Source organism: Anas acuta, chromosome 5 (genome assembly GCF_963932015.1).
Source record: "Anas acuta chromosome 5, bAnaAcu1.1, whole genome shotgun sequence".
Classification (NCBI taxonomy): domain Eukaryota; kingdom Metazoa; phylum Chordata; class Aves; order Anseriformes; family Anatidae; genus Anas; species Anas acuta.
The window spans coordinates 27,881,132-27,906,428 of NC_088983.1; the positions used below are offsets into that span (position 1 = coordinate 27,881,132).

The 25,297-nt window shown below is 55.2% G+C and overlaps 2 protein-coding genes and 1 long non-coding RNA gene across 3 annotated transcripts; 1 reads left to right on the plus strand and 2 right to left on the minus strand.

Moving 5' to 3' along the window:
• Positions 1–665: 665 nt before the first annotated feature.
• IFITM10 (interferon induced transmembrane protein 10) lies at positions 666–6,749 on the minus strand. Its single transcript, XM_068683416.1, has 3 exons — positions 6,594–6,749; positions 5,306–5,723; positions 666–987 (listed from the first exon to the last, which is right to left on the minus strand). The coding sequence occupies exons 1-3, from the start codon at positions 6,617–6,619 to the stop codon at positions 838–840; spliced, it is 594 nt and encodes a 197-aa protein (XP_068539517.1). The 5' UTR covers positions 6,620–6,749; the 3' UTR covers positions 666–837.
• Positions 6,750–6,810: 61 nt separating this feature from the next.
• LOC137857200 (uncharacterized) lies at positions 6,811–8,452 on the plus strand. Its single transcript, XR_011097007.1, has 2 exons — positions 6,811–7,410; positions 7,489–8,452. It is a non-coding gene; the product is annotated as an uncharacterized lncRNA (long non-coding RNA).
• Positions 8,453–10,040: 1,588 nt separating this feature from the next.
• Positions 10,041–24,557, minus strand: CTSD (cathepsin D). Its single transcript, XM_068683415.1, has 9 exons — positions 24,392–24,557; positions 23,898–24,054; positions 21,866–21,989; positions 20,327–20,445; positions 16,425–16,624; positions 15,432–15,554; positions 14,396–14,540; positions 13,565–13,663; positions 10,041–13,023 (listed from the first exon to the last, which is right to left on the minus strand). Exons 1-9 carry the CDS (start codon positions 24,460–24,462, stop codon positions 12,862–12,864), a joined length of 1,200 nt encoding a protein of 399 aa, XP_068539516.1. The 5' UTR covers positions 24,463–24,557; the 3' UTR covers positions 10,041–12,861.
• Between the last annotated feature and the right edge of the window lie 740 nt (positions 24,558–25,297).

Consider the following 25,297-nt stretch of genomic DNA (forward strand, 5'->3'; position numbering starts at 1 on the left):
AGGCCTTGCCATTCATTTGAGGCATTTTTCTCTTTCTCTTCATGCGCAGAGCAGGAGAAGGGAGGACAACCCGAGCAGCCAGCGCAGCAGACCAGACATCGGAGGTATCTTTATTGACCGTCTTACAGAAGTACAGCAGCACTCGGTTTAGGGGGTGTGCGACTTCCCCAGAAGGTGCCTTCCTTCTCAGCACTGCGGGGCCATCCCAAGGAGAAATCTGCCCTTAACACACTGGGCTTCATCTGGAGGCTTTGGGGCTCTCCGGGGACAGTAAGTTATTTCAACTGGCGGGTGAAATTCAACAAAACTGCATCAGAAAAGGAAAATAAAAGGTGTGTGGAGGGGTGGTGGGCAGCCTGAGCATGCCTGACATGCTCTGAGCCTTGCCATCCCTTGGGGTCTTGGGCACGTTGCCTTCCTCCCACCACCTTGCACCCCGGCCGTGCCCCCAGCCCCGGCTGCAGCCCACAGAGCCCCAGGGCCATACTGGCAGCTGCGAGCCACACTCAGCTCTCAGCTCCAAGTGCCCTTGTCACACAGCTTTATTTGCCATAAAATAAGCTTTGCTCAGTCTGCCTTCCTCCCTGCACCACTGTACCAGCGAAACCCTTTCCTACAGCAGCCCAAATGCTGTCTATGGCCAGGAAGAGTAGGCTCAGCTGGGCTGATAAACTCATTTAACTTTTATTTATGTGTTTACTTTTTTGTTTGTTTGTTTGTTTGTTTTTAATCAAGGTGGAGTTGTTTTTATTTTTTTGTGTCCTTGCTACAGGAAACAACTGCAGACACTTCTGGCATAGAGGCATCCTGGCGGCGGCCGCTGCTGCTGGCCTGGCGCTAGTAGTCGGTGAGGGGGTACCGCAGGAAGATGAAGATGAGGATGATGCAGAAGGTGGCGAGGGCTGAGCTGGTGATGTTAAAAAGCCGGGCAGTCTTGGCATCTTCCACAGCCCCGTTTAAATCATTGAGGAGCTTCTTATCCCGGACCTGAGACAGAAAAAAAGAAAAGAGAAGTAATTGGGAGATGTATTGTGCTACTATGTGATACAGGAATAAAGTACTAAAAAATAACAGTGCATCCCCAGGGAGAGCTGGGTGCTGCAGCATCCTCCCCACTGTGCTATACCATTCTGGCAGCTCCGGGGCTTGCATCACCTGGGCCATAAGCTGGTGTTTTGGGGCGTTTGGGTGCCCCCTGCTGCACCGAGGCGCCCAGCGCGCAAAACTGGTGCAGGATCCGACCGCAGCTTGAGGGTGGGCTGGCAGCCCTGGGGTACTGAGCCCCTTCTGCAGCTCTCCTGCAGCTGGGGGCATCTCCACCGATGACTTCCAGCCCTAAAGCACAGGTGCTGTCTGGTTATCCTGCAGGCTGGGACACCCGCGGGCTCATCTTGGGGTGGGTCTCCGGCTGGGTGTGTGGCCACACTCCTCCGGGCTGCCAGGCAGGGGAGAGGGTCACCAGGCAGGGGACAGGGTCAGCAGGCAGGGGACGGGGTCACCAGGCAGGGGATGGGGATGCCAGCATCAGACCCCAGCCCAGGGGTGCTGCCCACCCCTTCCTAGCAAGGCTCCGTGCCCCTCTCCAAACCCGCAGCCAGCCCTTGGCAATTGGAGCGCAGCCATGGGGTGGAAGAAGCAGGGCCTTTTGCTCCTTTTTGCCTTTCCCGCAGCAGGGTGGGAGCATCCCCGGGACGGTACGGGGCTGTGCCTCGCTCAGAGGCCCCAGGGCCGTGCCACCCTCACAGCCTGCTCTTGCTGGGGAGCAGGAGCGAGCTGAACGCTAGGTGTCGGTGGCAGGCTGTGAAATCCCGCAGCCAGCCCCAGAGTCCTCCTAGAAACATTGAAAGCCTTTTATCGACCGGGAGCTTTCTGAAAACATCCTGCGACGCATTCAGACCACGTCTCAGCCACTTTTTTTTCTTTTTTTTCTCTTTTTTTTCTCCATCCCTCCCGCAGTGCTGTCCTGAAAGCCTGGTGCTGCTTGCCCAGCAGGGGGGCGGGCAGCAGAGCCCCTCGGTCCCGCTGGGCTGTGCTGCTTCGAGGGACCGAGTCCTAAAGACGGTGCTTCCAGCTTTGGAGATGGCCCCAGGGATGGCAGCAAGCCTTCAGCGGCCCCTTTTTGGCAACCGTGTGTCTGGGATGACTCGCCTTGGGAACATTTCTGGGGATTTCGCATCCTCCTGAAGGCCTGAGGAGATGCCAGAGCCCCTGCAGCACACGAGCATGAAGAAAAGGTGTTTCTTGCTCCAAACTGGTTGTAGTTGAAGCCTGGAAGCTGTCTCCTTCCTTCCCAAGGTGGGGACAGGTCGCCAGGGTCACACCCCCCCTCTCTGAGCCCAGATGTGGTGTTTCCTTAGTCACAGTCACTTTTCTCATCATCATTTTGACCTTACCACCTTGCTGGAAATTATTTGGGGGTTATGGCCCTGCTTCCTAGGGAGATGACTGATGGCTCGGGATGCTTACCCTGCACCTGCTGACCGCAGGGCTCCCCCAGAGCACTGCACGGTGGCTCTCTGGAGACCCCGCCAAGGCAGAGCTTAGCTCTGACCCACTTTGGCAATTTCTGCTTCCCTTCTCCGTGCCACCAGCACAAGGCGGTGGTGGCCTTTCCTCCACCCCTGCTCACCTACCGCCTCCCTGCTGCTCACCTTCTGCTCCTCCATCCCCAGCGGGCTGGTCCCCAAGGGCTCTTTCTCTCTGCTCTCCCACCTGCATCCCCTGCCCTTCATCCCCTTGGGGTTTTGCCTTCACCTTCCTCTCCAAGTGCTCTCCTTGACTCCCATGGCCCCGCTCCTCCCCTCAGCTCCTTCAGCCCCACTCCACGCCTGCACCCACCCAGGCGCCTCTCTTCCACCGCACGCTATGTGCAAGCCCCCTTTTGCATCCATCCCTGCTGCTTCCCGCTCCCTTTCCCACCTCCTTTCCCTGCTCCCAGGCTCAGCCCCTCTCATTTTTAGGAGCTGAGAGCTTGCCGGGTGGGTGCAAAGTGCTGCGTCAGCTTCCCGAAGGAGACAAATGGTTTGTTGATAACGAGTCTAAAGAGGCCGTATTTAAGGCAGCCTGACGCTTCGCATTCAGCCAGCAGCTGGTTGGATGGGTGCTTTGGGAAGAGGCTGGTTTGCCTGTAAACCCGTTCCCAAGCAGGGCTCTGCTTCCCTCTGCATAAGGAGCTTTTTGCTCCGGAGGGCATCCTTGGGTTTATTTGCTCCGTGGATCACCTGGGACCTTTCCAGCCCACGTTTTGCCCTCACGCCATCACCTGGCTCTTGCCCTCAGTTTCTCTCCCCCCAAAAAAACTTTGCTCCTCCTGAAGAGCAGGCTGAGAGCCCACCTGGGAGGCACTCCCTGCTCCTCAGGGATAATAAATACCTGGGATTTCTGCCAGTCCGCTTCCACTCGAGAAGGTCAGCGGGCAGCAAGAGGGGACAGCAAACAGCAGCACCCCCGGCAGGGTGCTGAGGGGCAGGCAAGGAGAGCTCGGGTGGCTGTGCCGGGCCACCCTGCATCTCCAGGTGGCAGGAAAACTCCGAGAGCAACCCCACGGGCTGAAGGAGCCACGAGAGCTTCTTGCTTCCTCGATCTCCTCACAGCCCAAGCGAAGCTCCCTGATCTGCTTCCAGCGGGTGCTGAAATGGGTGGGAAGGCGGCCGCGTGCTGAGGCGCCGGCTGGAGCAGCTCCGGGGCACAGAGGAGCCCCTGATTTATTAGCAGCATCAGCAAGGTGAGAGCAGGTGACGTTCATGGCTGCGTGCCGTTTGTGATAACAAAAGCAGTCGTTCCTGAGGTCTCCAGATGCGTGAGTTATTTAAGGGAAATGGAAAAGCCCTCACCGGGGAGCTGTGCCGTGCCACCAGCGCACAGACTGCAGCTCGACCAGGAAACCTGGGCTTTGCCGGCCAGGGGCTCTGCCTTCAGAGATCCCAGGGAGGGCTCGGGGAGGGGAAGCCCTGCCAGCACCCTGCTCGGGCCCTATAAAGCACAGAAATCCCCCAGGAGCTGGGGTGCAGCTTGCTGCTGCCCACTGCCCTTGCGCCTGGGCTGCAGAGGGACCCGCAAAGCCTGGCTGGCTGCAGAAGAGATGAAAACAACAGGATTCAGGATAAGTGTCCCTAACATCCCGCCTGGTGGGGACAGCGTTACGGGAAGGTCCCTGCTGCCTTCCCCAGCACCCCAGGGGCTCCCCAGCCCAAACCTTTTGCTGCCACCTCCGTGTCCCCATTTCTTCCCAGCCCCGCAGCAGGCTGAGGCACCAAGCTCTCGCCAGCCCTCCTGCCATGTGCTAGCTCTGACCCGTGTCCCCGAGGGACATTTTCCTGGTGTTTTCCCCTCTGGCAAGGAGTCCCAGATGCTGGAGAGCTCCCAGAGCAGAGCAGGACAGCTTCTACGTGCTCAGCACTGTCTGTGCAGGGACCACCACGGCCACCCCGCAGTTACTGCTTCCCAAAAGAGCCTGCCCCAGCCATCTTTTATTTTCCTCTCCCTGATTCAGGGCAAATTTGCCCGTTTCTGTTCCCTGTCACCAGTTATTTGCTTTCACACCGGATTTTATGCCCTTTTTGCAGATGCTCTGTCCCGGTGTGGTGCTCCAGCCCCGGGTTACTTCTGGGCTCACTTTGGGGGGAATCGATCTGTTTCTGTGGCGAGGCCACCCTGCACGCCGGCCTCCCGCTAAGTGCTGCCGGCAGCAGGCAGCAGCCAGCCCGCTGTCCCCGAGCTGACACCAGCGGGGCCACCCCGCAGCCCCCAGGCTCTCTGTGTGCACATTCGGGTGGTTTTGGGGCAGGACAGAGCAGCCCCATGCCCTTTCCCATAGCCACCAGGTGCTCTGGTGCCCCAATCCCACATCCCAGCTGGGCTGCTCCCCCTGCAGCTTTCCTCTTTTGGGGTTTTTAATACGAAAAAGGGCAGGAAGCAACGAGGCAGGGTCCCCCTGGTGCTTGCTGGCAGCTGGGTGATGCTGGCCAGTGGTGTCCCCTTGCTCCTGCCCCACGACACGGTGTGGGGCCCATCCTGATGAGCTCTCTGATCACCCCCAGGAGGGGACCGAGCACCAGAGCGCATCCAGCACGAGCTGAGCCCCCCTGCAGGGACCCCCCTATTGCTGTAGATACCCCTGGGGACAGTGGGGACAGCCCAGACACCCCTTCCCCACCCAAACCAACACCCCCAGCTCCAACACACGTCCCCATCCCAGCACCCAGCGGGTGCATCCCCTCCCGCTGGTGGCAGGGATGTGAGGGACATCCCAAAGCTCTCCCCCTCCCCGTCCCTGTCCCCCCTCCCCGGGGCGCTCGGCACTCACTTTGAGCGAATAGGCCAGGGCGATGAAGCCGAGGCAGCAGAAGTTGAGGTACACGAAGTTGAAGATGGACCAGAGATAGTAGTCGTTGACCTCGGTGGTGTCGGGGTAGATCTCGATGACGGTGGTGGGGTTGGTCATGGTCTTCTTCTCCACCGAGTGCTTGCACGGGACCGCCGGCCGCAGGCTGTCCCCTTTGCAGCCCTTGCTCTCCATCAGCCGCGCGGCGGACGAAGGGGACAGGATGGGGGACGCCTGCCGGAGGGCCGGGGGCTTGGCGATGCAGGCGAAGCAGCCCTGGGGGGGACCCTGGGGGGGCCGGGGGGGCCAGGCCGCCCCCTCGAAGGGGCACGGGGGGCCCAGGGGGGGGTCCTGCGTCCTCTCCGTGGTGGCGGCCGCCGCGGTGTCACCGCGCTCTGCCCTGGCGGAGGGAAAAAGGGGGGTGAGGGGAAGGGGAGACGGGGCGAGGGGGTGCGGGGGGCAGAGCGGAGGGGGGGACAGAGAGGGGAGATGCAGGGGGGAGGCGGGAGGCAGAGAGAGGGAGCGGGTGGCGGAGGAGAGAGCGGGCAGAGGAGCGAGGGAGCGGGCAGAGGAGAGGATGGGGAGGGCAGGAGGAAGGGGAGGGGAGAGCAGGGGACCACAGAGCCGTGGCTGCATCTCGGCGAGGGAGAAATCGGCGGGGGGAGAAGGGGGAATTACGGGGCAGCAGAGAAAGAAGGGAACAAACCGAGGCGCGGGGAAACGCTCAGGGAGAGTGGGGGGGCGGCGGTGCTGCAGCGAGAGTTGCCAGAGAGCCGCGCAGCCCCCAGCTCCTGCCCGCAGCCCTCCGGCTGTCCGGCTGTCTGTCCGTCCATCCGTCCAGGCCTTCTGCTCCCCGTCCCATGCCGGGATGGCAGCGGGTTGCTGGAGGCCTCCGCGGGGCTTTGCCGGGCTGTGCGGCGGAGCTGGCTCGGTGCGGCACAGCAGCCGCGTCCTCCCCGCTCCCCCTCGCTCTCTCCTGCTTTGGTTTTATTATTACTATTATTATTAATTATTATTATTAATTTGCTGAGCCCTCATCTCTGCGGGATTCCTGATGGGGTTGCGTTTCCCAATCCCTTTCACCTGCCAGCAGTTCTCCCCCACCCCCCTCCCCTTTTGGAGAATATCGTGGCCGGAGAGGAGGAGGAAGAGGAGAAGAAGGAAGGGGAAGAGGGGACGAGGACACAGGATGGGGAAGAGGGGGTTGGGAAGAGGTTACCCTCCCCTCTAAGCCCCCCCAGAGCCGTGCAATTAGCAGAGAGCAGTCCACCTCTCGCCGCCCGTCTGTCCGTCCATCCGTCTCCTCGGAAGGCATGGGGAGGAGAGGCAGGGATACTCACGGGGAGGGATGCGGGGAGCCGCAGCATATCCGGCTCAGCACTGCCTCTTCCTCGCTGCTGGAGCCGGGGGAGGAGGGGACGGCAGCGCCGGGGGGGTCCCCAGCAAGGGGGGGCATGCAGGAGTGGGGGGGTCAATGGGCAGCACCCCCAAATGTGCTCCATGCAGGAGGGCGATGAGGACACAGCGTGGCAGGAGCAAAGTGGGGCAAAAAGTGCCATCCGTGCCCTTGGGTGGATGGAGAAGGGATAAATCCTGTGGGCACCGAGCACCTCATGGGGTTGGCTGCGGGATGCAGGGCGCGCGGCCGCGTTAGGGGAGGGCAGTGGGGGTGTCATGAAGGCTGGAGTCGCCCAGGAGGACCTGGCCATGCCCAGGCTTGGCACGGGATCAGCAAAAGGGTTTTGCCTCCAGTTGCCAACCATCCTGGGAGCCAAAACTTGGGGTGCTGAGGCTGCTTCCCCTGGGGATGCGGTGTTGGAGAGCTGTGGGTGCAGCGCAGGGACAGTGTGCAGGACATTGGGAGGACGTGGCGGTGGCACGGGGACACAACATGCCACCCGGTGCCCAGCCCCATGCAGGTGGCTTTGCGGTGGCAGCTGGGGCGCCAGGGAAGGACAGCAGAGAAATCCCAGAGAAATCCTACAGATGGATTTTTTTTTTTTTTTAGGACTTTGCAAGGCTTGTAAAGAAGCCGGGTAAAATAAAAGTCTACGCGAGCATTACCTGCAGGCAAAGGGAAATCCTCTGTAAGTGCTTTAAGCCTACCCTCAAAGTGCTGAGCTAAGAAATAGTGACTGATTCACTTGGCTTTTTGCAACCCGCAGCTGTGCAGAGCATCCTTCCTCCAGGAGGAACGGTGAAACCCTGGGTAGGCGGATTGCTGACTGCCCGAGGAGATGCTGCTGCCCCATGCAAACAAGGAGAAGGTCCCAAACACCACGCTGCTGTGTGTGTGTGTGCCAGAGGAGAAACCAGCTGGAAAGCCAACATCCTGAGAAGCAGTCCTGGCTGTGAACTTGGGGACAAAACCTTTAAATGAGCAGGATTGCAATGAATTTTGGATTGTACCCTTAATTCCCCTCCTAATGGTAACGAATTGCAAGGTCCTGGGTATTGGCTAACCATTCAGGGCCCCAGAGTGAAAAGTCAATCTTCAGCACGGTAAAAAATGATCATCAGGGAGCCATGTGGTCCCCCAGAAAATTAGCATCTTTAACAGTCACTAATGAACTGGAAAATAAGGTAAACGATGAAGGGAAAACATCAGCAGATGCCATTCATTTGGTGTAGCCAAGCCTGGAGAAGGCTGTGGGGACATCAGCGAGGTCAAAGCCAGGTGGCTAAGGGACCGGACCTCAGCACGGCTGACTCCCAGCATTGATCAGAAGGAGGGAACAAAGCTTCCTCTTGCTCCGTGATCCCCCAAACCTCAAATCCCATTCACGCCTTCCCCCTGAAGCGTGCAGGACTGCTGGCCCAGATGGGGCACAGCCCCACCTGTGTCTCCGGTCCTCCTCCTTCATCGGCTCCTCCACCTGCAGACAACAGGTTTGCACCAGCTGAAGATGAGCCTGGTGTTTATTTGCCTTGCCAGCGTTGGGTACTGCTCCTCTTTTTAGCGTCAGGCAGGGATGGAGGGCAAGGAGAGGAGGAGACGTCAAAGAGGGGACCTGGAGGAGGTGGGAGGAGGTGGCAGGGTGGTGCTGGGGAATGTGGCATGGCCTGCCGTGAATGGGATGCTTTAAAAAATGATGTGGAGAATAAAAAAAATAAAAAAAATCTGCGTTATTTGAACACTGCTCCTATTTTCTATGGGTCTTTAAAGTTCACATGTACTAGCCCTCCACCTTAAGCGCTCTGCAACAGAAATATGTTTCCTGCCCCAAAATAATTCTCCTGTAATGGAGCCACTCAGGGCTCACTCCTGCCCTCCCTAGGAAAATCCCCAGTGGGTTGCTGAGCCTCAGCAGCAGCAAGGTGGTCTGCAGCCTGGGAGGGTGAATCCCATCTCCCTGCTCTCCCTTGGTTTCTCTCTCCTGTCCTCTGGTTTTAGTCTGTGCTGCACTCCTTTTCCCCTCCCAAAGGAACCTAAAAATAAACAGATCAAAAAAAAGAGCATAAAAAGGAAAAGTCACCAGCCCCAAACAACGTGCTTAGTCATTCACAGTTATTAAAATAGTTTCTAAAAGCAACAAATTGCTGCGCCAGCCAGAGGAGCACGTTACCTCCATCAACGAGGGGCCCGATCCTTCCTTTCCTGATGGCCTGCGGTGAGGGCAGGTCCCTCGGGAGCAAGCTATAAAGTTGTCAGAGGTGGGGTTCGGCAGGGATGTTGCAGTAACCCAGGGGGCTGATGAAAACCTGAGCGTTGGCTGGGCAAGATAACACAGGGCTGAGGCTGGGCTGCCTGTGGGGGTGTGTGCCCTGCTGGAAAAGCACGGGAGGACAGTCCTGGCTCTCCAGCTCTTGGCCAAGATCGAGCCTGCGATTGTTCCTGCTGAGGTGCAACGTTCAACACTCACAGTGTGATTAAAGGCTCAGGCACGATCCCCACCCTTCTATCAGTGACATCTCCTCCCCTTGGGCTACTGAGGAATGGCAGGCAGCAGGATTGGTTTTTGGGACCCAGCTAGCCCCTTTGGGGTTAGATCCATCCCTTTAACAGAGGACAATGACTGATTGGGGTATTGAGGCATCCTGGGGGAATAGAGGCTTGGGACTGCCAGCAAGGAAATCAGTTAAGCTCTCCGCATGCTTAGATCTGAGCTCAGAAAATAGGATGGTACTTGGCTGCATCTGCCTTGCTTATGTAGATGATGCTTTTTTTTTCAAAGTAGGGATTAGCTCTTATCTTGCACCTGGCACATGGGGCCTGCGTTCTGCATTAGAGACTCCAGTTCCCATACAGCGGCACTAGGACTCAAAAAGCACTCAATCAGACAAGAGGAAGGGATTTTTGCTGTGTTTTGAAAAAAAAAACAAACACGAAACAACCCTGTTGGTCATCACCAGACTCTGGGAGTGTGAACTCCACGCCCGAGTGGGTTTCAGGCTGGAATCAGAAACTAGACTCCTGCTTTTGCCACTATGGGGCCACGTTTTGTCCCAAGCCCAGCAGGAGTTTGTCCTAGGCAGCCTGGATGACCAGGGAACCAGCCCGTGGAGTTCACTTCACCCTACAGCTGCTTTCATTTCATTGGAACATAAAACTCCAACAGCCTCCCAGCACATTTCCTGGTCAAAGAGAAGGAAAGGACATGTACGAGTCCACCCAAGAGAGGCACCAGACATACTGACCCAACAGACAGGGAGGCAGGTGCTTGACATCAAGAAAGGATTTAGCCCCTCAAACTGCTCAAGGAAAGACGAGACTCAGTTAAGGGGGAAAACACTGTATTTCCTTTTCAATTTCCTAGGATGAGACAGTAATTCTGACAGCAAATTAGATTAAAAAAAGTCACGCAGTTAGAGTTTGGTTTAAAAATGCAGATAAAATAACAAGAGGAGGAGACCCAGCTCAGTGCAGGCTATGATTTGTACGGCAAACGCAGTCACATCAGATGAACTGCTCCTCCAGCCTGCCCGACAAACGATATGTCACCCAGGGCATGGTTTTGGGCCACGCTCCATCCTCAGGCAGTCACCCTGGCTGAGGACAGGCACCAGCCCAGTGCCAGGTTCCCCTGGAGGCTACCCCAAGAGCAGCAAGAGGCATTGCAGCCCCCCAGGACCGCTGGCTGATGGCACATTCTGCACTTCCCGCTGGGATCTGATGTGGAACACATCCCAAACCCACCGCCCACGCCACACCAGCTCTGATTAACAGGTACCCAGATGCCATCTCGCTGTGCTGGATAAATCCTGCAGCTCAGGGATTATTCAGCAGGACCTCGAGGTGCTCAGGGCACTTAATGCGGAGAGTGTGCTCTCTGGAGAGGTGCTGGAATAGCTGTTGATTTTACAGCATCTATTTTTTTTTTTCAGTAGCATGCTGTTCTGTCTGTAACAGATGTCCTCAGGCATCCAGATCAAAGGTACAGGTCTAAGAGCAGGCAAAAGCAAGCTTTGGAAGCAGCAGACATCACACCCAGGGTTACACGGGACAACGGATGCATTAGGAGCGTGCTCAGGTCTGTCCCTACTGCCCATGCCAGACCCCTCCATGGCATGAGTTCTGGTTACAAAGCTGCAGCAGGTGGGGACACGGGACATCTGCAGGCTCGGTGCTCCTACAAAACCCCTAGCTGGGATTTCACCAGCTGTTCTGTCCAGTCTGGGGTCATCTCTTGCGGTGATCTGGCTCTCTTGCAACCCTCAGCTCTCTCACCTCCCTAACCTCAGGGCCTGATCCAAAGCACTGGGAAAACAACATGACTGCCTTCTCTCCCTCAGCATGGACTGGGAGCCTCGTGAAGCTCTGTTCTGCTCTCTATGACTTCAGGACACTTGATCATGTTCACAGCACTTGTCTCCTTGCTCACCCAGTGTATGCCTACTGATGCCAGCCCTGTGAAGCAAGCTACTCTGTACGTGCAGATCCTGGATCTCCAGGAAGAAGGCATGAACATGAGCACAGCTTCAGCTCCCACCTCCCCAAAGCAGGCATGCACCTCACTTGGTCTGCAGCACAGAAGGTAAATGAACAGAGCTCTCACTATTAATTACATGGGAATGACATACCAGGTACAGGGGTGTAAAACCCTGGGTTCTGGGACTGGGCAGTGGAAGAAGGAGCAAATGCAAGCCCACAGCCTCCATGGCACCCTCCTGCCTGGAAGCCTCGCTGCCTTTGCCAACTGTCTCTCAAGTCTGGGGCAGTTAAACACCGAGGATAACATTTCCAAAAGTCTCATGTGATTTAAGCTTGTAGATCACTTAACTGCTTTGGGAAACATTACCTTCAACTTGCTGCCTCCAGATGAAGTTAAGAAGGAAAAACACGAAAGAAATTCACCAAACCCAAGAGAACTTGGGCCAAGTGGCTTTGCTCAGCCTCCAGAAGACAGCTGGACTTTTAGGGACATGAAATTAAGTGACTTTTATTAAATATTGTGACCCCCCCCTTGTATTCTTACTTCCTGAAGAGTCCCATTGGCTGGAGCCCCCCCTACAAACCCCTGCCCTGTTACATCTAAAAGGCTCGAGCCAGGCATGCTTGCATCACACCCCCAGCTCTCACTAGTGTCATCACAACACAAAAGACACACTAACAGAGCCTTTGGACTCCAAAATTCAACCCCTGTGCATGCTCCATGTTCCCCCACTGCTCCAGCCTAGGATATGCTCTCTCAGGACCAAGTCAGCGCCAGCTCTGGGCCTGTTCAGCCTGGAGGAGGCTGAGGGGGGGACCTCATCATGGTCTACAGCTTCCTCACAAGGGGGAGTGGAAGGCAGGTGACCTATCCTCTGTAAACACCAGTGATAGGACCCATGGGAATGGTGTTAAGCTGAGGCAGGGGAAGTTCAGGCTGGACATCAGGAAGAGGTTCTTCACCGAGAGGGTGGCTGCACACTGGAACAGGCTCCCCAGGGACGTAGTCACTGCACCAAGCCTGTCTGAATTTAAGAAGTGTTTGGACTGTGCATACAGGCACATGGTCTAAACTTTTGGGCAGACCTGTGCAGTGCCAAGAGTTGGACTTGATGTTCCTTATGGGTCCCTTCCAACTCGGGATATTCTATGATTCTATGTACTCATTGAGAAGAGGTCTAGCAATTGCTTCCTCACCCAGAGGGGTGAAGGACTCCTCCTTCCACTCCCCCACTTCAGTGACAAACCAGAAGTACAACCTAACACATGGGATAGCTGTCTCCATCCTTCTCCCCCAGTGAAGAAGCCCCATGCTCCTCTGCAGGAGCAGGGCCAGCCAGCTGCCTCCCCAGGAGCGAGACCAGTGCTGGGGGACATTGATTCTTAAAGCTGAACAATTTTTCTCAATCTTAAATACTGGGAGATACAACAGTAAGGAGAGGGGCTACTCCAGTGGCATTATCAGCTCAAGATGTCCCAGCACCACTTACTCAGAGGGGAAGAAGTAGCCAGCAGGGCACTAACAATGACTATTTTCCTGATTAACTTATAACCTAGTTCAATTTTTTCTCGTCCACTGACTGGGTTTCTAATCCTGGTAACCTTTCTCTACAGCTCCTGTGTGTGCAAGTGTGTGTATGGCGGAGGCAGTGGGGGGGTCAGGCGCTTAGACACATTTGGCGAAGCCCACAGAGTCGTTATCACGGTCAAAGACAGTGTAGTAGGGACCGATGAAGACATCCCCCAGGATCCAGAGTGGGCCACCAGGGGGTGGGACGTCCAGGCCTGAAAACCCACTCAGGCAGATGGTCTCTCCTTGTGCAGAAACCTAGGAAGAACGAGAACTTCAGCCAAAGCTCCCCACCTCTCCCCAACCTCAGGGGCTTGGAGTAACACCTGCCAACCCCAGCTGCTTTTCAGCTTCACAGCCCAGGATATACAGCTTGGGAAAGCTACGAAATCTAAGAGCCACTGCTGAAATACTGTGCTAGAAGTTGATCCCATATCACCTGATGGCTGTCACACCAGACCAGTAGCCCTGTGAGGAGGCTGGCCTAATGCTACCAGAACTCAACAGAAAAGGGCAGAAGGTTTGTAGAAAGTTCCATAACTGCCTGCCCTTCTTTCCTCCCAGCAACAAAGACAGCATCACACAGGGGATCTTGTTCCTGCAGGATCTTATATAAGTTTCCTGGACCCAGCAGCCACTGCCACCACCACAACCATTCATGCTTCCCCCTCCCTGCCACCAGGTGCCTGCTCTGTCTTTGCTCTTGGGTTTTAGATTTCTTGGTTTAGCTCTAAGCAAAGACATCAAGAGTTAGGCCTTGGGGAGAAGAACAGGCTGGCAGAATTTGCCCTGGACGCACCTTGAAGACGTACTGCTCTCCGGTGAGCTGGTAGGGCTTCCCTCCCAGCGTGAGCGTGACAACGGGCAGAGATGACACCTTCTCACAGGGGATCACATACTGAAATGGAAACAGCAAAGGCTTCAGATGGCAGCTCCCAAACCCTCAGGAAACAGAACAATCTCTCCCAGGCAGAACCACATCTTTCCCATCCTCCCCAAATACTCATCTCAGGGTGCAGAAAAGGCTTGAGCCAGGGTAAGCAAGCTGCTCCTACCCCAGGCTCTGAGCAGGGGTGGGGCAGAGGATTTTAAGGATATTAAGGTTAGTTTAGGGCTGTGGGGATGGAGCCAGAGGATGCCAGGTTCAGCTCCCAGCTCTGCTGAGTCCCCAGGATCCTTCCTAGGGGCTCCCTGTCCCTCCAGGATTTCAGGGAGGAAAGACGACCTTGGGAGATTAAGTATGACAGTTAAAAACTTGGCAGGGAAGGGCTGTCATTTGCATTAAATGCATTTGTATTAAAGTGCCTCTGGACTCTCATTAACATCAATCTTTGAATCCTTGGCCTCAGCCACAACTCGCACCCCTCTCCTCCGCCTCCCAGAGGGGTGACCCAAAACCTCCCAAGGATCACAAGACCCAGGCCCTCCTGTTTGTCTCATCTCCACCCTGAAGGACAGAGGGGTCCCTGCTATGCAGGGAACTTTCAGAGGAGCATAGGCTGGGATCAGGGAACAGGGGAAGCAGCAGACTGGTGTCTCTAGAAGCATCTGGGTGCAACACACCCAAAGCAGGGAGTTTGCAGATGCCACAACAGCCACAGACTCATGCCGTGCCCCTCCCCAGCCTCACCTGGCCCTTGATGAGCGGTTTCGCACCGATGGCTGTCTGCAGCTCCTTCACCTCCTTGGTGGGGCCGGTGATGAGCGAGGTGCCCGTGTCCACGATGGCCTCGCAGCCCCCCTTACACAGAGTCAGCCCGTTGGCAACGTCCACCCTAGGGAGAGATGCCCAGAGAGGAGACAACATCTTACAGATGTCCCAGCATGAGCTGCAGCAAAAGAAGAGCTGAAAAGGGGCAAACTGAGCCCAGGCAGAAGGGACATGCATGGAAGGCTGCACCAGGTACCTACGGAAGGTCTAAGGGAAGGATGAGTGCTCAGAATTTTGATGCAGCACAGGTTTGTTTCTCTACTGTGCCTCCAATTAAATGAGGGCCTTGCTGCATGTTTGTGTTTCTGCAGACGCCCTGGACTGCTATCTGCATGCTGGTGCAAGCACCACAGCTGACAGGCACAGGGACAAGCTAAGGCTGATAAACGAGGGGCTCTCACATCCTGGTGCTTCTCCTGAGTTTGTGCTACTGATAAAAGCAAAGGGTTAACCAGGTGCTGAGACAGCTTTGGGGGTTGTGGGCAAGGGAAGGATTCACATACATTAAAAAGGCAGGAGAGGAGCTGCTTGGCTTCCTCGCCTGCATCACATTTCACAGCAGTGCAGACAGATAAAGCCCTCCAGCCTTGATCTCTGCAGGCTCTGCCAACGCGGCGTGGCTTGGGGAAGATGAGAACTAAGACCCTGTGCCAGGAAGGGCAGCGGTCCTTGGGAAAGAGGCACGCACTGCTCACAGCCTGCTTCTCAGCTCCCATCACGTGGGAGAGCTCAGAATAGACAGCGGGGCTCGCCCGGCCGGCAGCCCGCTCCCCTTCCCCCTGCCTCCAACAATGCATGCTGATTGCTGCGCCGTGCCCTTCAGGCAAGGGCTGCCTTCCTGGGGCCTCATCCTGCTCCTCCGCAGCTGCTGGCAAGCAGCTCAGCGAAGTTTAACACATGGGAGGCCTTCAGGCGTGAGGAACACAGGGCTATCTGCACACACAACAGGACTTACGCATCCATGTGGACCTGCCAGTAGGCTTTGCGTGTGACGTTCACCCAGCTGAAGTCGCCGCTGTAGTATTTGGGGTCTGTGCCCCCAAGCAGCAGCTCGCCGCCTGGCTGAGCTGTGGGGTCTCTGTAAGAAAGGCCAAAAGTCACCAACATCAGAGGCAAGGTGAGGAAAACCCCTCCAGGTGTCCCCAAAACACACACCAGGGCATTTGGGGGGTTTATAGCAGTGTTAGCAGCACTGGACACAGACAACTGGTACTGAACTATAATATGTCAGTATAAGGACAGGTACTCTGAGATAGGCTGAGGTGAGGAAGGGGAAACCAGAATATTTTCCTAAGCACGCTGCAGAGGTTAACTCTGCCCAACTCTGCTGCAGCCGGCGGCCTCAGAGCCGGATCCTCAAGGTTACTGCCAGATAAAAGATTGCTGCTGAGCAGATGGGAAGAAATATGGCAATGGGGGAGGGATGGCGCTGGAGCTGCCAAAAGCAGCCCTCTCTGTCCTCCCCTCTCCAGACCTGCTACTTTTTGGCTGAAGTGGGTGCTCAGAGTGCCCTGGGGTGGGCAGCACTGTGGGGAAGGCACTACAAAGCTTTCCCAGTGCAGGAAGAAGGATCAGCCCCATCAACAGTGCTTGTATGAGAAGGCAAGGCCACATTGCTTGTGGATTTTGGCTGCAGGCTAGGACTGCATTCACCCCTCTAACTCGTGCTGCTTTAGCTGCATGCAATCTCGTGATCACAACCCTCTACATTTGTTTCCTCTGGAAAGATCCTCCCTCTCTTCATCAGAAGCAGCAATCAGGTAGCAGATCTACACAGCTTTTTGATCAGTAGAATGGCTGCTTTTCTGCTCCTTTTCCTTACTTCACACTGACAGGGAAAAGGGTTTGGCCCCCCTGCTCCAGCGAGGAGACCTGAGACTTCCCCAACAGTGCTGGCACAGGTGGGGCTTGTCTTGGCAATGGAATGTGTGACCAAACCCAACAGTACCTGTTCAGGTAGAAGGAGAAGATGTTTTTCTCAATCAGCTTCTGCTGCATGACATTATCGAAAAAAGGAGTGACCTTGTCCACAGAGATCCTGGGGAATGCCATGCCCAGGATGCCATCGAACTTGGCAGCGATGAAGGTGATGCCTGGCTGCTTCACGGCCTCCCCGAAGATCTGGTTCTTGATTTTCAAGTTCCCGAGCTGCAGGGAGGTGGGGACAGAAGAAAAATAAACATGAAGAAAATTTATCCACAGGATCAGGGTGGAGAGGGGGCCTTGAACACAGGCTCAACATACCACCATGCTTTTGCCTTGCATCAAAAGCAGACATCCTGGTGCCACTCTGCTTGGGGGAGACAGTCCACTCTGATCACCCAGTGGCACCTTGAGTCCCTGCAAAGCCCAGCATGTCCCCAGGGGCAGGAACTCTGCTCACTGCCCACCTCACTCAGCCCTTTCTGCCTCCTGCTGAATGGCCATGCCATTTTGCAGGTCTTCCTCATTGCACAGAGGACACTATCACCTCACATTCCCCTACAGCCCTTCTCTTATTGCCTACTGCATCATTTTCTCCTAATTTGAGCAGCTCTTGTTCTGCATCATTCCTCAATCTGGGCTTTTGCTAACTCATCTGTGTCCCACCTCCTTGGTCCATACCCAGCTAGGACCCCAAATTCTCCTCACCTCTGCCAGACCCACAATCACCCCAGTATAAGGGATATTCTCAGGGTATCACTTAGTTTCCAGGAAGATGACCAGCTTGCAGAGACCTCCCCTGGCAGGGGAACACCCAGCCCAGAAAACGAGGTTGGCACAAAAGCAGTAATCAGAGCAAGGTGAACGCAAAGGTCGTGTCTGTCACCAGCCACGAGGAGGACTGATGTTCTCTGCTGGAAAAGCTGAAACACCTCTCCCCCCTCACTGGGGGCAGATCCCCAGGAAGAAGGAAATTGCAGAAAGCTGTCCTGTTGGCAAAGCCGCCCAGCTTCTGTCTCACCACAAGCGATTTTAGCGTCTGTGCTAGGATTCCAGCAATTGTCCCTGTAGTAAACAAGGCTGGACTGAAATGCTTGGTCTCTCCCACCTGATGGCAGATAACGATCCCTGTAAATGACAAACATCCCCTCAGGGTCTGACAGCCTGTGACCAGGCAGGCAGCGCTGGCTTTAATGGTATCTGCAGCTTCGAAAGGGCAATTCAGCCTTGCAATAGCTAAAGCCACACGGCAGGATGTGGTCCAGAGCAGCTCACAGTAATACATCCGCTCACAAGTCCTAGAGATCGCAAAAAGCCGTTTCAAAAGGTTTTGCCTCTTGAAGCTGAAATGCAGAGCCCACTCTCTACCTTGGGCAGCCACCCAAAGCTGGTCCTGCTGCAGCTCAGAAAGCTCAATAAGGCTTCCACTGAGGGAAAACAGACTGATAAGCCCGGGTTTGTTTGAAGTCCTCCTCAAGAATGCAGAGGAATTGAAGAGGGAGGCAAATAGCAGCCTGGCAGAGGGGTCTCAGCAGCCTTGTTCAAACTCTGCTCCTGCTCAGTCCTGAGCAGGACTGAAATCCAAGTGCATAATAAGTGGAGCGCTGGTGCCAGATGACAGATCTGTTGTCTCCATCGCTCAGCTGGCTCTCAGCCAGACACAGAGTGGCCACAAGCTTTGATCAGTTGAAGCGTGAGGTGAGCAGTGAAGGCAGATGAAGGTGAAGGCACCCAGAGCCACTAACACAGGGCACTAAGAGAGCACCTCGTGCACCCATGGGTGCTTCCTCTGCTGTCCTTGAAGGACATCCTAAGGTTGGGCTTCAATCTCAGCCAGGGTTCCCCATCAGCAGAGGTCTGACTGGAGCTGCTCTTTGGGAGGGCAAGCAACACAGTGCCATGGAGCACCACAGCCATGGAGACTGGAGCTCAGCACCAGCTTTGAACAAAAGTCAGGGCTGAGGGGCAGAAGGACTCAGGGCCACCCACCAAGCAGTGCCTTTCGGTAGGATATCAGTACTACCACATGCTTCTGGGGCTCTTTCCACCCATTTGGACAGCTGCAGCTGAGGCAGCAACCCCAAAGGCTGTTTTAAAGTGTCTGCACTTTGGAACCGCACCAGACTGTGAGCTCGCCTGCGGAAAGGAAGCAAGGAGCCAGCAGTGGAAGCATCTTGGCATCCAAGCTGAAGGTCCCTGAGCCCACCTTGCTCCCCTGCACCAGAAGGGTGACACTGCCCAGGACCTATCAAGAGGTGTCTTTTGCTCCTGCCCAGACAGAAACCAAATGCTACCAGCCGTGCTGTTTGCCGACAGCCGTCCCCGCTCCCCCAAACAAGCTCAGGCACAAAATCCTTCCTCTGTGCTGCTGGGAAGCAGAGAGCTAATTAGCAGGCAGGCATTAGGGTGATAATTACAGAAAAAAAGCTGCAATTTTCCTTCTGACTCACTTCAGCCCCTGCATTAAGCCGGAAAGCGCCTAAACCAGCCCACACTTTCACAGGACAATGAAGCTCGCTGTTCGCCTCGCTGCCCCGCTCCATGACCACAGGAGCAACTTCCAGAGCTTGTCCCAGAGCACCCAGCCACTCTGCCACCAACCCTGCTGGCAACAGCAGCATGGGGCCCAAGGCAATGTCTCTGTCTGTGTTTTATAAGGCTGGCGTAAGAAACCATTACTGCTACTTGCAAAATGTCTTTGTGCAGCAAGAGGCATGGAAAAGCTTGGGTGGGAGGCCATTGTCTTGTTTTTTCCGCTAAGCCAACCGAAGAATGCAAGAAACAAATTGCACAAAGTGAAACTGAAAGGGGCCCCAAACTGGGAGGGCTGCAGGAGGTGGAGAGCAGGCGTGAAAAGCTGCTGGTGGCCCCCACAGCTCTCCCTCACAGTCCCCACTTATTTTCAAGATTCAATGAGCCCATGGAAAGTCCTCTTCCCCAGAGATGGAGCTGCACCAAAAGTGGTAGCTTCTGAGCTGCTGGCATCTTCATATGCAACACACAAGCCACATCCGATGTTTCAAGGCTAGCTTGATGTTTTCCTGCTCTAAGGACAAGCTACAGAGTGCTTGCTCCTTGCTTGCCCCCACCTCCAGACTCTTCTTTGGTTTGGATGCTTCTCCTCTGATCCTTATAAAATCGGTAAGCCAACACTTTCTAGCTGAAACTAACAAAACCAGAAATACCTAGATTTGTGTGCCTACTCAAAATACTTGGTCTCCCCACCCTAAACAAACACATACTTTTATTATCCCAGCAAGTAGAGCCAAGTAACCTTGGAGCTTGCACTTGCAGCAGCTGACACACTTGAGTTCACTTGTCCCTAGGACTACCCAGAGTCCCAAGAGCAGGGTACCCACCCTTCACAGGGTGGGAAGTTCAGCCTTTGCTCGCTGAAAAGGAAATTGAGACAATAAACTACTAGCAGCCTACCAGCCAGGCTAGCAAAGAGAACACCCAAGACATTGAACATGTAAGCACCACTCCACGTGGAACGAGGATGGGGCTGGCTGTATGGTGGCAGAGCCTACTCCTGCTTGGTGTGGCCATCAGCTGCCCACAGGGATGTCTGCTGCCACGGCAGCAGCAAGGTGGGCATCCCCAGCAACCCACAGGCTGGTGCTGACGTGCACGGAGGCTGAGAACTTCCCAGGGTCAGGAAGAGGAGAAGAGCCAGAGCACATCTGCAGTACACCATATGTATGGCTCAAGCACAGTTCTGCTTTTTCTGACCCTTTGGTTAGTCCCTTCCCTGCCTGCCCTTTCTGTAGTCACCTCCTCACATCAAAGTACTTAGAAACACGAGGCTGAAGCACACTTGATAGGAGTGGGGCACTCCAGAAGTGAGACCCATTGAAATCAAACTGCTTTGAGTGCTGTTACCGAAAGCTGGCCGGCGCGGCTGGGAGAAACGCAGCCACTACTCACCGTGACCGTGTCCTGGCTCAGGTATCCCGAGAGGCTCCCTGTCCCATAGTGGATGGCAAAATCGGTGCCGTTCTCCACGTAGGTGCTGGATTTGGAGGCATCGTACTTGTGGTGGAGCACTGCAGCCAGGGAGTGGGAAAGATGAGCATTAATTCTCCTTTATGCACCAATCATCAGTCACAAGTGAAAGCCAATCTCTAAAGTAACACTGGAAACACCTGCACTGCTATTTGCCTTCCCCACAACAGCCACAGAACCTCTGCTCCTCCGTACCCAGCCCCACAACCCCCTGGGGCACCAGGACAAGCAGAGGCTTAGCGATATGAAAGCAGGTTTGTCTGCAATGAGAAGGTCTGGGGATCAGGTGGGGAGATCCAATTTGGCACTTCAATAGGATTTGGCCACAGCACGTTAAGAGCTTGGAGTGTATGTGGCTAGTGCATCAGGGCACGTTAGGCAGCAGAGGCAGATGCCCCCATGGCTGCCCACAACACCATGGAGAGCTGGGGGGCTTCAAACAGTCTGCTCCAGACACAAACATCTTCAGTGTATAGGTTTTTTTTTTTTTTTTGGCTAAGGCTAGCTGGAATTTTTATACAGCTATCACTTTTCTGCACATAACACAGGATTTTCTCAGAGAACTGGGGCTTCTCCCTGCCGAGGCTGCCTGTCCCTGTGAAGGGGTGGAAACTGTAACATATCCCTGTTTTGTGGCCAGGCAAGGCATGAGAGGGCTGTACGAGGAGGGCACAGGTCCAGGTTTCCTCCCTGCCCTTGACAGCCACCGGAGGTCAGCTCTCCTGCTCGCATTTGTTGGCTCCACAGGGTTCTCCGCTCTGCTTAAGCTGCACAGCTGGGAACTTTTAGGTGGCACTTCGCCATAGCCAGGTTTGACACCTGCATCTGTGGAGGTTTATCGCATAGTAACACCACAGAAAAGGAAAAAAGAGAAAGCATGTGATTCCTTAGATGTTCTTACCCCAGGAAAGAGCACCTACCTGGTTCTCATTAACTATAAGATCCATGAACATGTAGGCACATGCTCCATGCAACAATAAAACAGAAACTAGGACAGTTTCTATCAGATCTGGCAAGAAGCTGATTTTTTTTTTCCCCCAGCATTGCGCAATGGGACAACAGTCTATAATTTGGGGAGAAACCCTGCGACCTGTGGAAGTGCTCATTGGCTCCTGGCTGCGGGACTGAGGCTGCTCAGGAAGCCTGGAGCTTGTGCGTGGGTGATGATGAGAGGAGAAGAGAAGCTTTTGGAGACAGGGCGTGAACCGGAGAGACAAGGAGGGCTTGGCAGCATCTCAAGCCTCTCCTCCCAGTACAGATCCTCCCTCCAGGTGGATCAGCAGGGTCTACCATCAGCACAAACTACTCTGCATTAGCAATCTGCATCTGTCCCCTCAACAGGCAGGCACGATAATGATGCAAGCCAGGGGCTTTCAGCTAATCACTGGGGTGTGGGATCTGCATTTTGGTCCTGATGTTGATGCCTACGTCATGCAGGGAAGGAGAAGCCATCCCACTTACAGCAGGCGATGTCCAGCAGGTGACAGTGCACAGACGGCACCCACAGGTTGGAGGAGCCGGTGTCGAAGACCACGGTGAACTTCTGCGGAGGGGTCCCGATGCCAATCTCACCGTAATACTGGGCCTGCAAAGAGAGAAAGGGGCCTGTGAGCAGAGGTGCCCGCTGATAACAGGGCGTGCCCTGCAGAGCTGCTCTGAGCTGGGGAGATAAGCTGGTGGCAAGGGGCAGGCACCAGGAGCCCTGGCCAGTACCCACACACAAGGCTGGTGGGTGTCCTGGTGGTTTGGAGGCTCCCAGGGAACACAAGAGCATGTAATAACAAGGGGAAAATCATGGATGTCTTTCCCAGAGCTTTTTGGAACAAAAATGGGGATGGCTTCTTACATAAACATTGTCCTCCTCTCACCCATGGCAGTGACATGCTCCATAAGGGAGGCTCCCTCAGATGTTCAAGCCTAATTACAGCAGGTGGGAAAAGGATAATCAGGGAGAAGCAGGACAGGTATTTGCAGGGAGCATTTTTAGGGCATGGAGACACAGCAGAAATAGGAAGGTGGGCAGGCAGAAGCGTGGTTCACAGCAGGGGAGAACAAGACAGGAGGAGGCCAGGGCAAAGCACCTGCATTGTTGAAAAGCCAGAAGAGCATGAGCTTGCTGAGAAGCTGCTGTGCTGGCAAGTCTGGGGGAGGAACTGCAAGTCACAAGCAGCTGGGCCTGCCGCAGCCACAGGGCTTTTCAGCGCTGGCTGGTGAGCCCCTGGGGTGTGTGGGAACTGAGTGTTTTGTCTGGGTGCACTCAGTTAAAGGGGAAAAATCCCAAGAGAGGATTATCAGACCTGCCTGCTCTGAGCTCACCTCCTGAACACTTCACCCTTTGGGGCTGCTCCCTGAGTAATTAATAACCCCTTGCCATTAACCGCAACAGCCAGCGCTTTCTTCCACTACCTCTGGAGTCACCCCACCTAAAAATAACCCGCTACAAGTTTCCACTCCGCCACCAACAGCTACCATCAAGGTCAAATCCCTTCCAAGCAACAGGATGTTTAAACTCACAGGCCGCTGCCAAACAAAAATGGCCAAACCATTGCACATCCGGGCTGCAGCAGACCCATAAATCCCATATGTAGAGCTGCTGGGGAACATACAGGGTGGGCAAGGTGCAGCTGTACCTTTCCTCTAGTTAGGAGATTTCCTCAGGCTCTGCTGGCTGTGCAAGGTCCCAGCAGCCCCTTATCTCATGCCACAGGCTCACTTTATTGCCAGCAATGTTTCAGGATGCCCCATTTCGGTGTGGGAGCTTTTCCATCCCTCCTACACTCAAGACAGCATTTTTGCTGGGCACGCTCTGGGACAGCACCTGAATCTGTGGTAAGGCTCCCCAGCAGCCCTCACCTGGAGCATCTCTTGTGCACCAGAGTGCAAGGCAAACACCCCAGCTCCAGCAGCCCCATGCCATGGTGCAACAGGCTTTCGACATCGCTGGTTAAACACTCGCAGCCCTTCCCAGCAAGGTGCCCCGTGGGGACAGGGCTGGCCACATGACAAGCACGGGGAGCAGGGCCAGCACCTTCCCTTTCCCCAGGCAAGGGCTGTGCGTGGGACACCTGCCCGAGCAGCAGCACCTGCGCCGTGGGGAAAATCTCAGCTTTATTACCTGGGTATTACGGGATGGATGATTTTCCATGCAGAAGAGGATGGGGGGGACAAGTTTTTCACCTCCACGTGACAAAGCACAGCGTGGCATTGCCAAAACCAGCCAGAGGAGGCTAGGAACACCAGCAAGCACACAGGCCCCTGCTTACAACCACCATACACAGCAATTAGGGAGAAAAGAAAATAGGTCACAGGAGCTGCAAACACGGCAGCTCCATGGCACCAAGCTTATTATTTTTAACTTCTTAATGATGTTAAGCAACTGCAAAGGGCTTGGAGTGGCCCTGCAAGCCAAAGCAAGAGGATAAAGCTCTGTGCATGAAGTTTCTCTCCCTCCTTCAGCTTTTGGCGAGGCCGGGCACCCCGCTGGGGTACTCACGTCCATGTAGTTCTTCAGGATCTCCGGTGTGGGCTCGGCCAGGTCGGCAAAGCCCAGCTTGAACTTGAGGAACTGGGTGACAGCGTTCATGTCGGGGATCTCGCTGCCCACCTCGGTCAGGACACGGCGCATGGAAGGGAACTTGGTCAGGGGGATCCTGCGGGATGAGACAGCTGGTTAACAGGGGTTGCTGTGGGCTCATTATGGGATTTACACGCTCCCACTGCCTCCCTCCCTATAACCCCCCTGGGAGCACCACCCAAGCGCAGGGTGCACACGCACCAGTGGCACCCCAAATCCCTACAGTGCTCACCCACCCCAAAACGCGAGGGGACGTGTAGACCCCCAAAACCCCCCTCATACCCAGATACACGCGTGGGATGGGGATAAACCCCAAACGGGGCCACCCCCAGCACAACCCCATGCAGGACCCCGACCCCCGAGCCCTTACACCACGAACCCGCACCCCCCAGGGCCCCCCCACACCCTCTCACCGTATGAGGGCGGCGCATGGCCCCAGCAGGGCGGCGAGGAGCAGCAGCAGCAGCAGGACGCGGGGCCCCATGGCGGCCGCAGCTCGGAGCCGTCCCCGCTCGCAGCCGCCCGCCCCACCCCGCCCGCGCCCCCCCCTTTGTAGCCGCGGCCCCGGGCCCGGTCAGCTGACGGCGAGGGGAGGGGCGCGCGCCTCACGTGACGGTGGGCGGGGGGGGGGGGGGGGCACCGCTCCTGCCCCCCCCCCCGTGACTCAGCCCGCACGGGAATGGGGAATCAACAGGGGGAGGCTGGCACGAGATTGGTTTTAGTGCTTTTTTTTTTTCTTTGCTTTTTTCTTTTTTTAACCCCCATTTTTCATTTTTTCCCCCCAGTTTTTATTTTCCTTCCGTGTTTTTGCTCCTGACCCCCCCCCCCCGACACCTCGCATTGGGGGGGTGGCATCCCTCCAGGCTGGTTTCAGTTTATTTAAAAAAAAATAAATATTAATTTTACATTATATTCTGATTTATTTTCATTTGTTTGTTTTTATTGTGCTTGTATTTTCTTTTTCTTTTATTTTTATTTTTGTTTTATTTTGCTTTGCTTTCCTTCATTTTTGTTTTATTCTGCTTCATTTTGCTTTGTTTTACTTCGTTTTGTAGTCTTTCACTTTACTTCATTCCATTTTGTTTTACTTTGTTTGACCTCATGTCATTTCATTTAATTTCATTTTATTTCATTTTAGTTCAGAGGGGGGGGGGGTCGCAGGGTCCTTCCACACCCTGGATTGCTCACCCAGAAGGAACCCCCCCAAATTTGTGTGTTCCTCCCCAAAATGCCACCTGCCCCCTGGGCATTGTGCTGGGGGCCCCATCCCCAGCTTGCCCCCATCGCTCGGTGCCCCTTTTGGTAAGCACCTTTGGGAA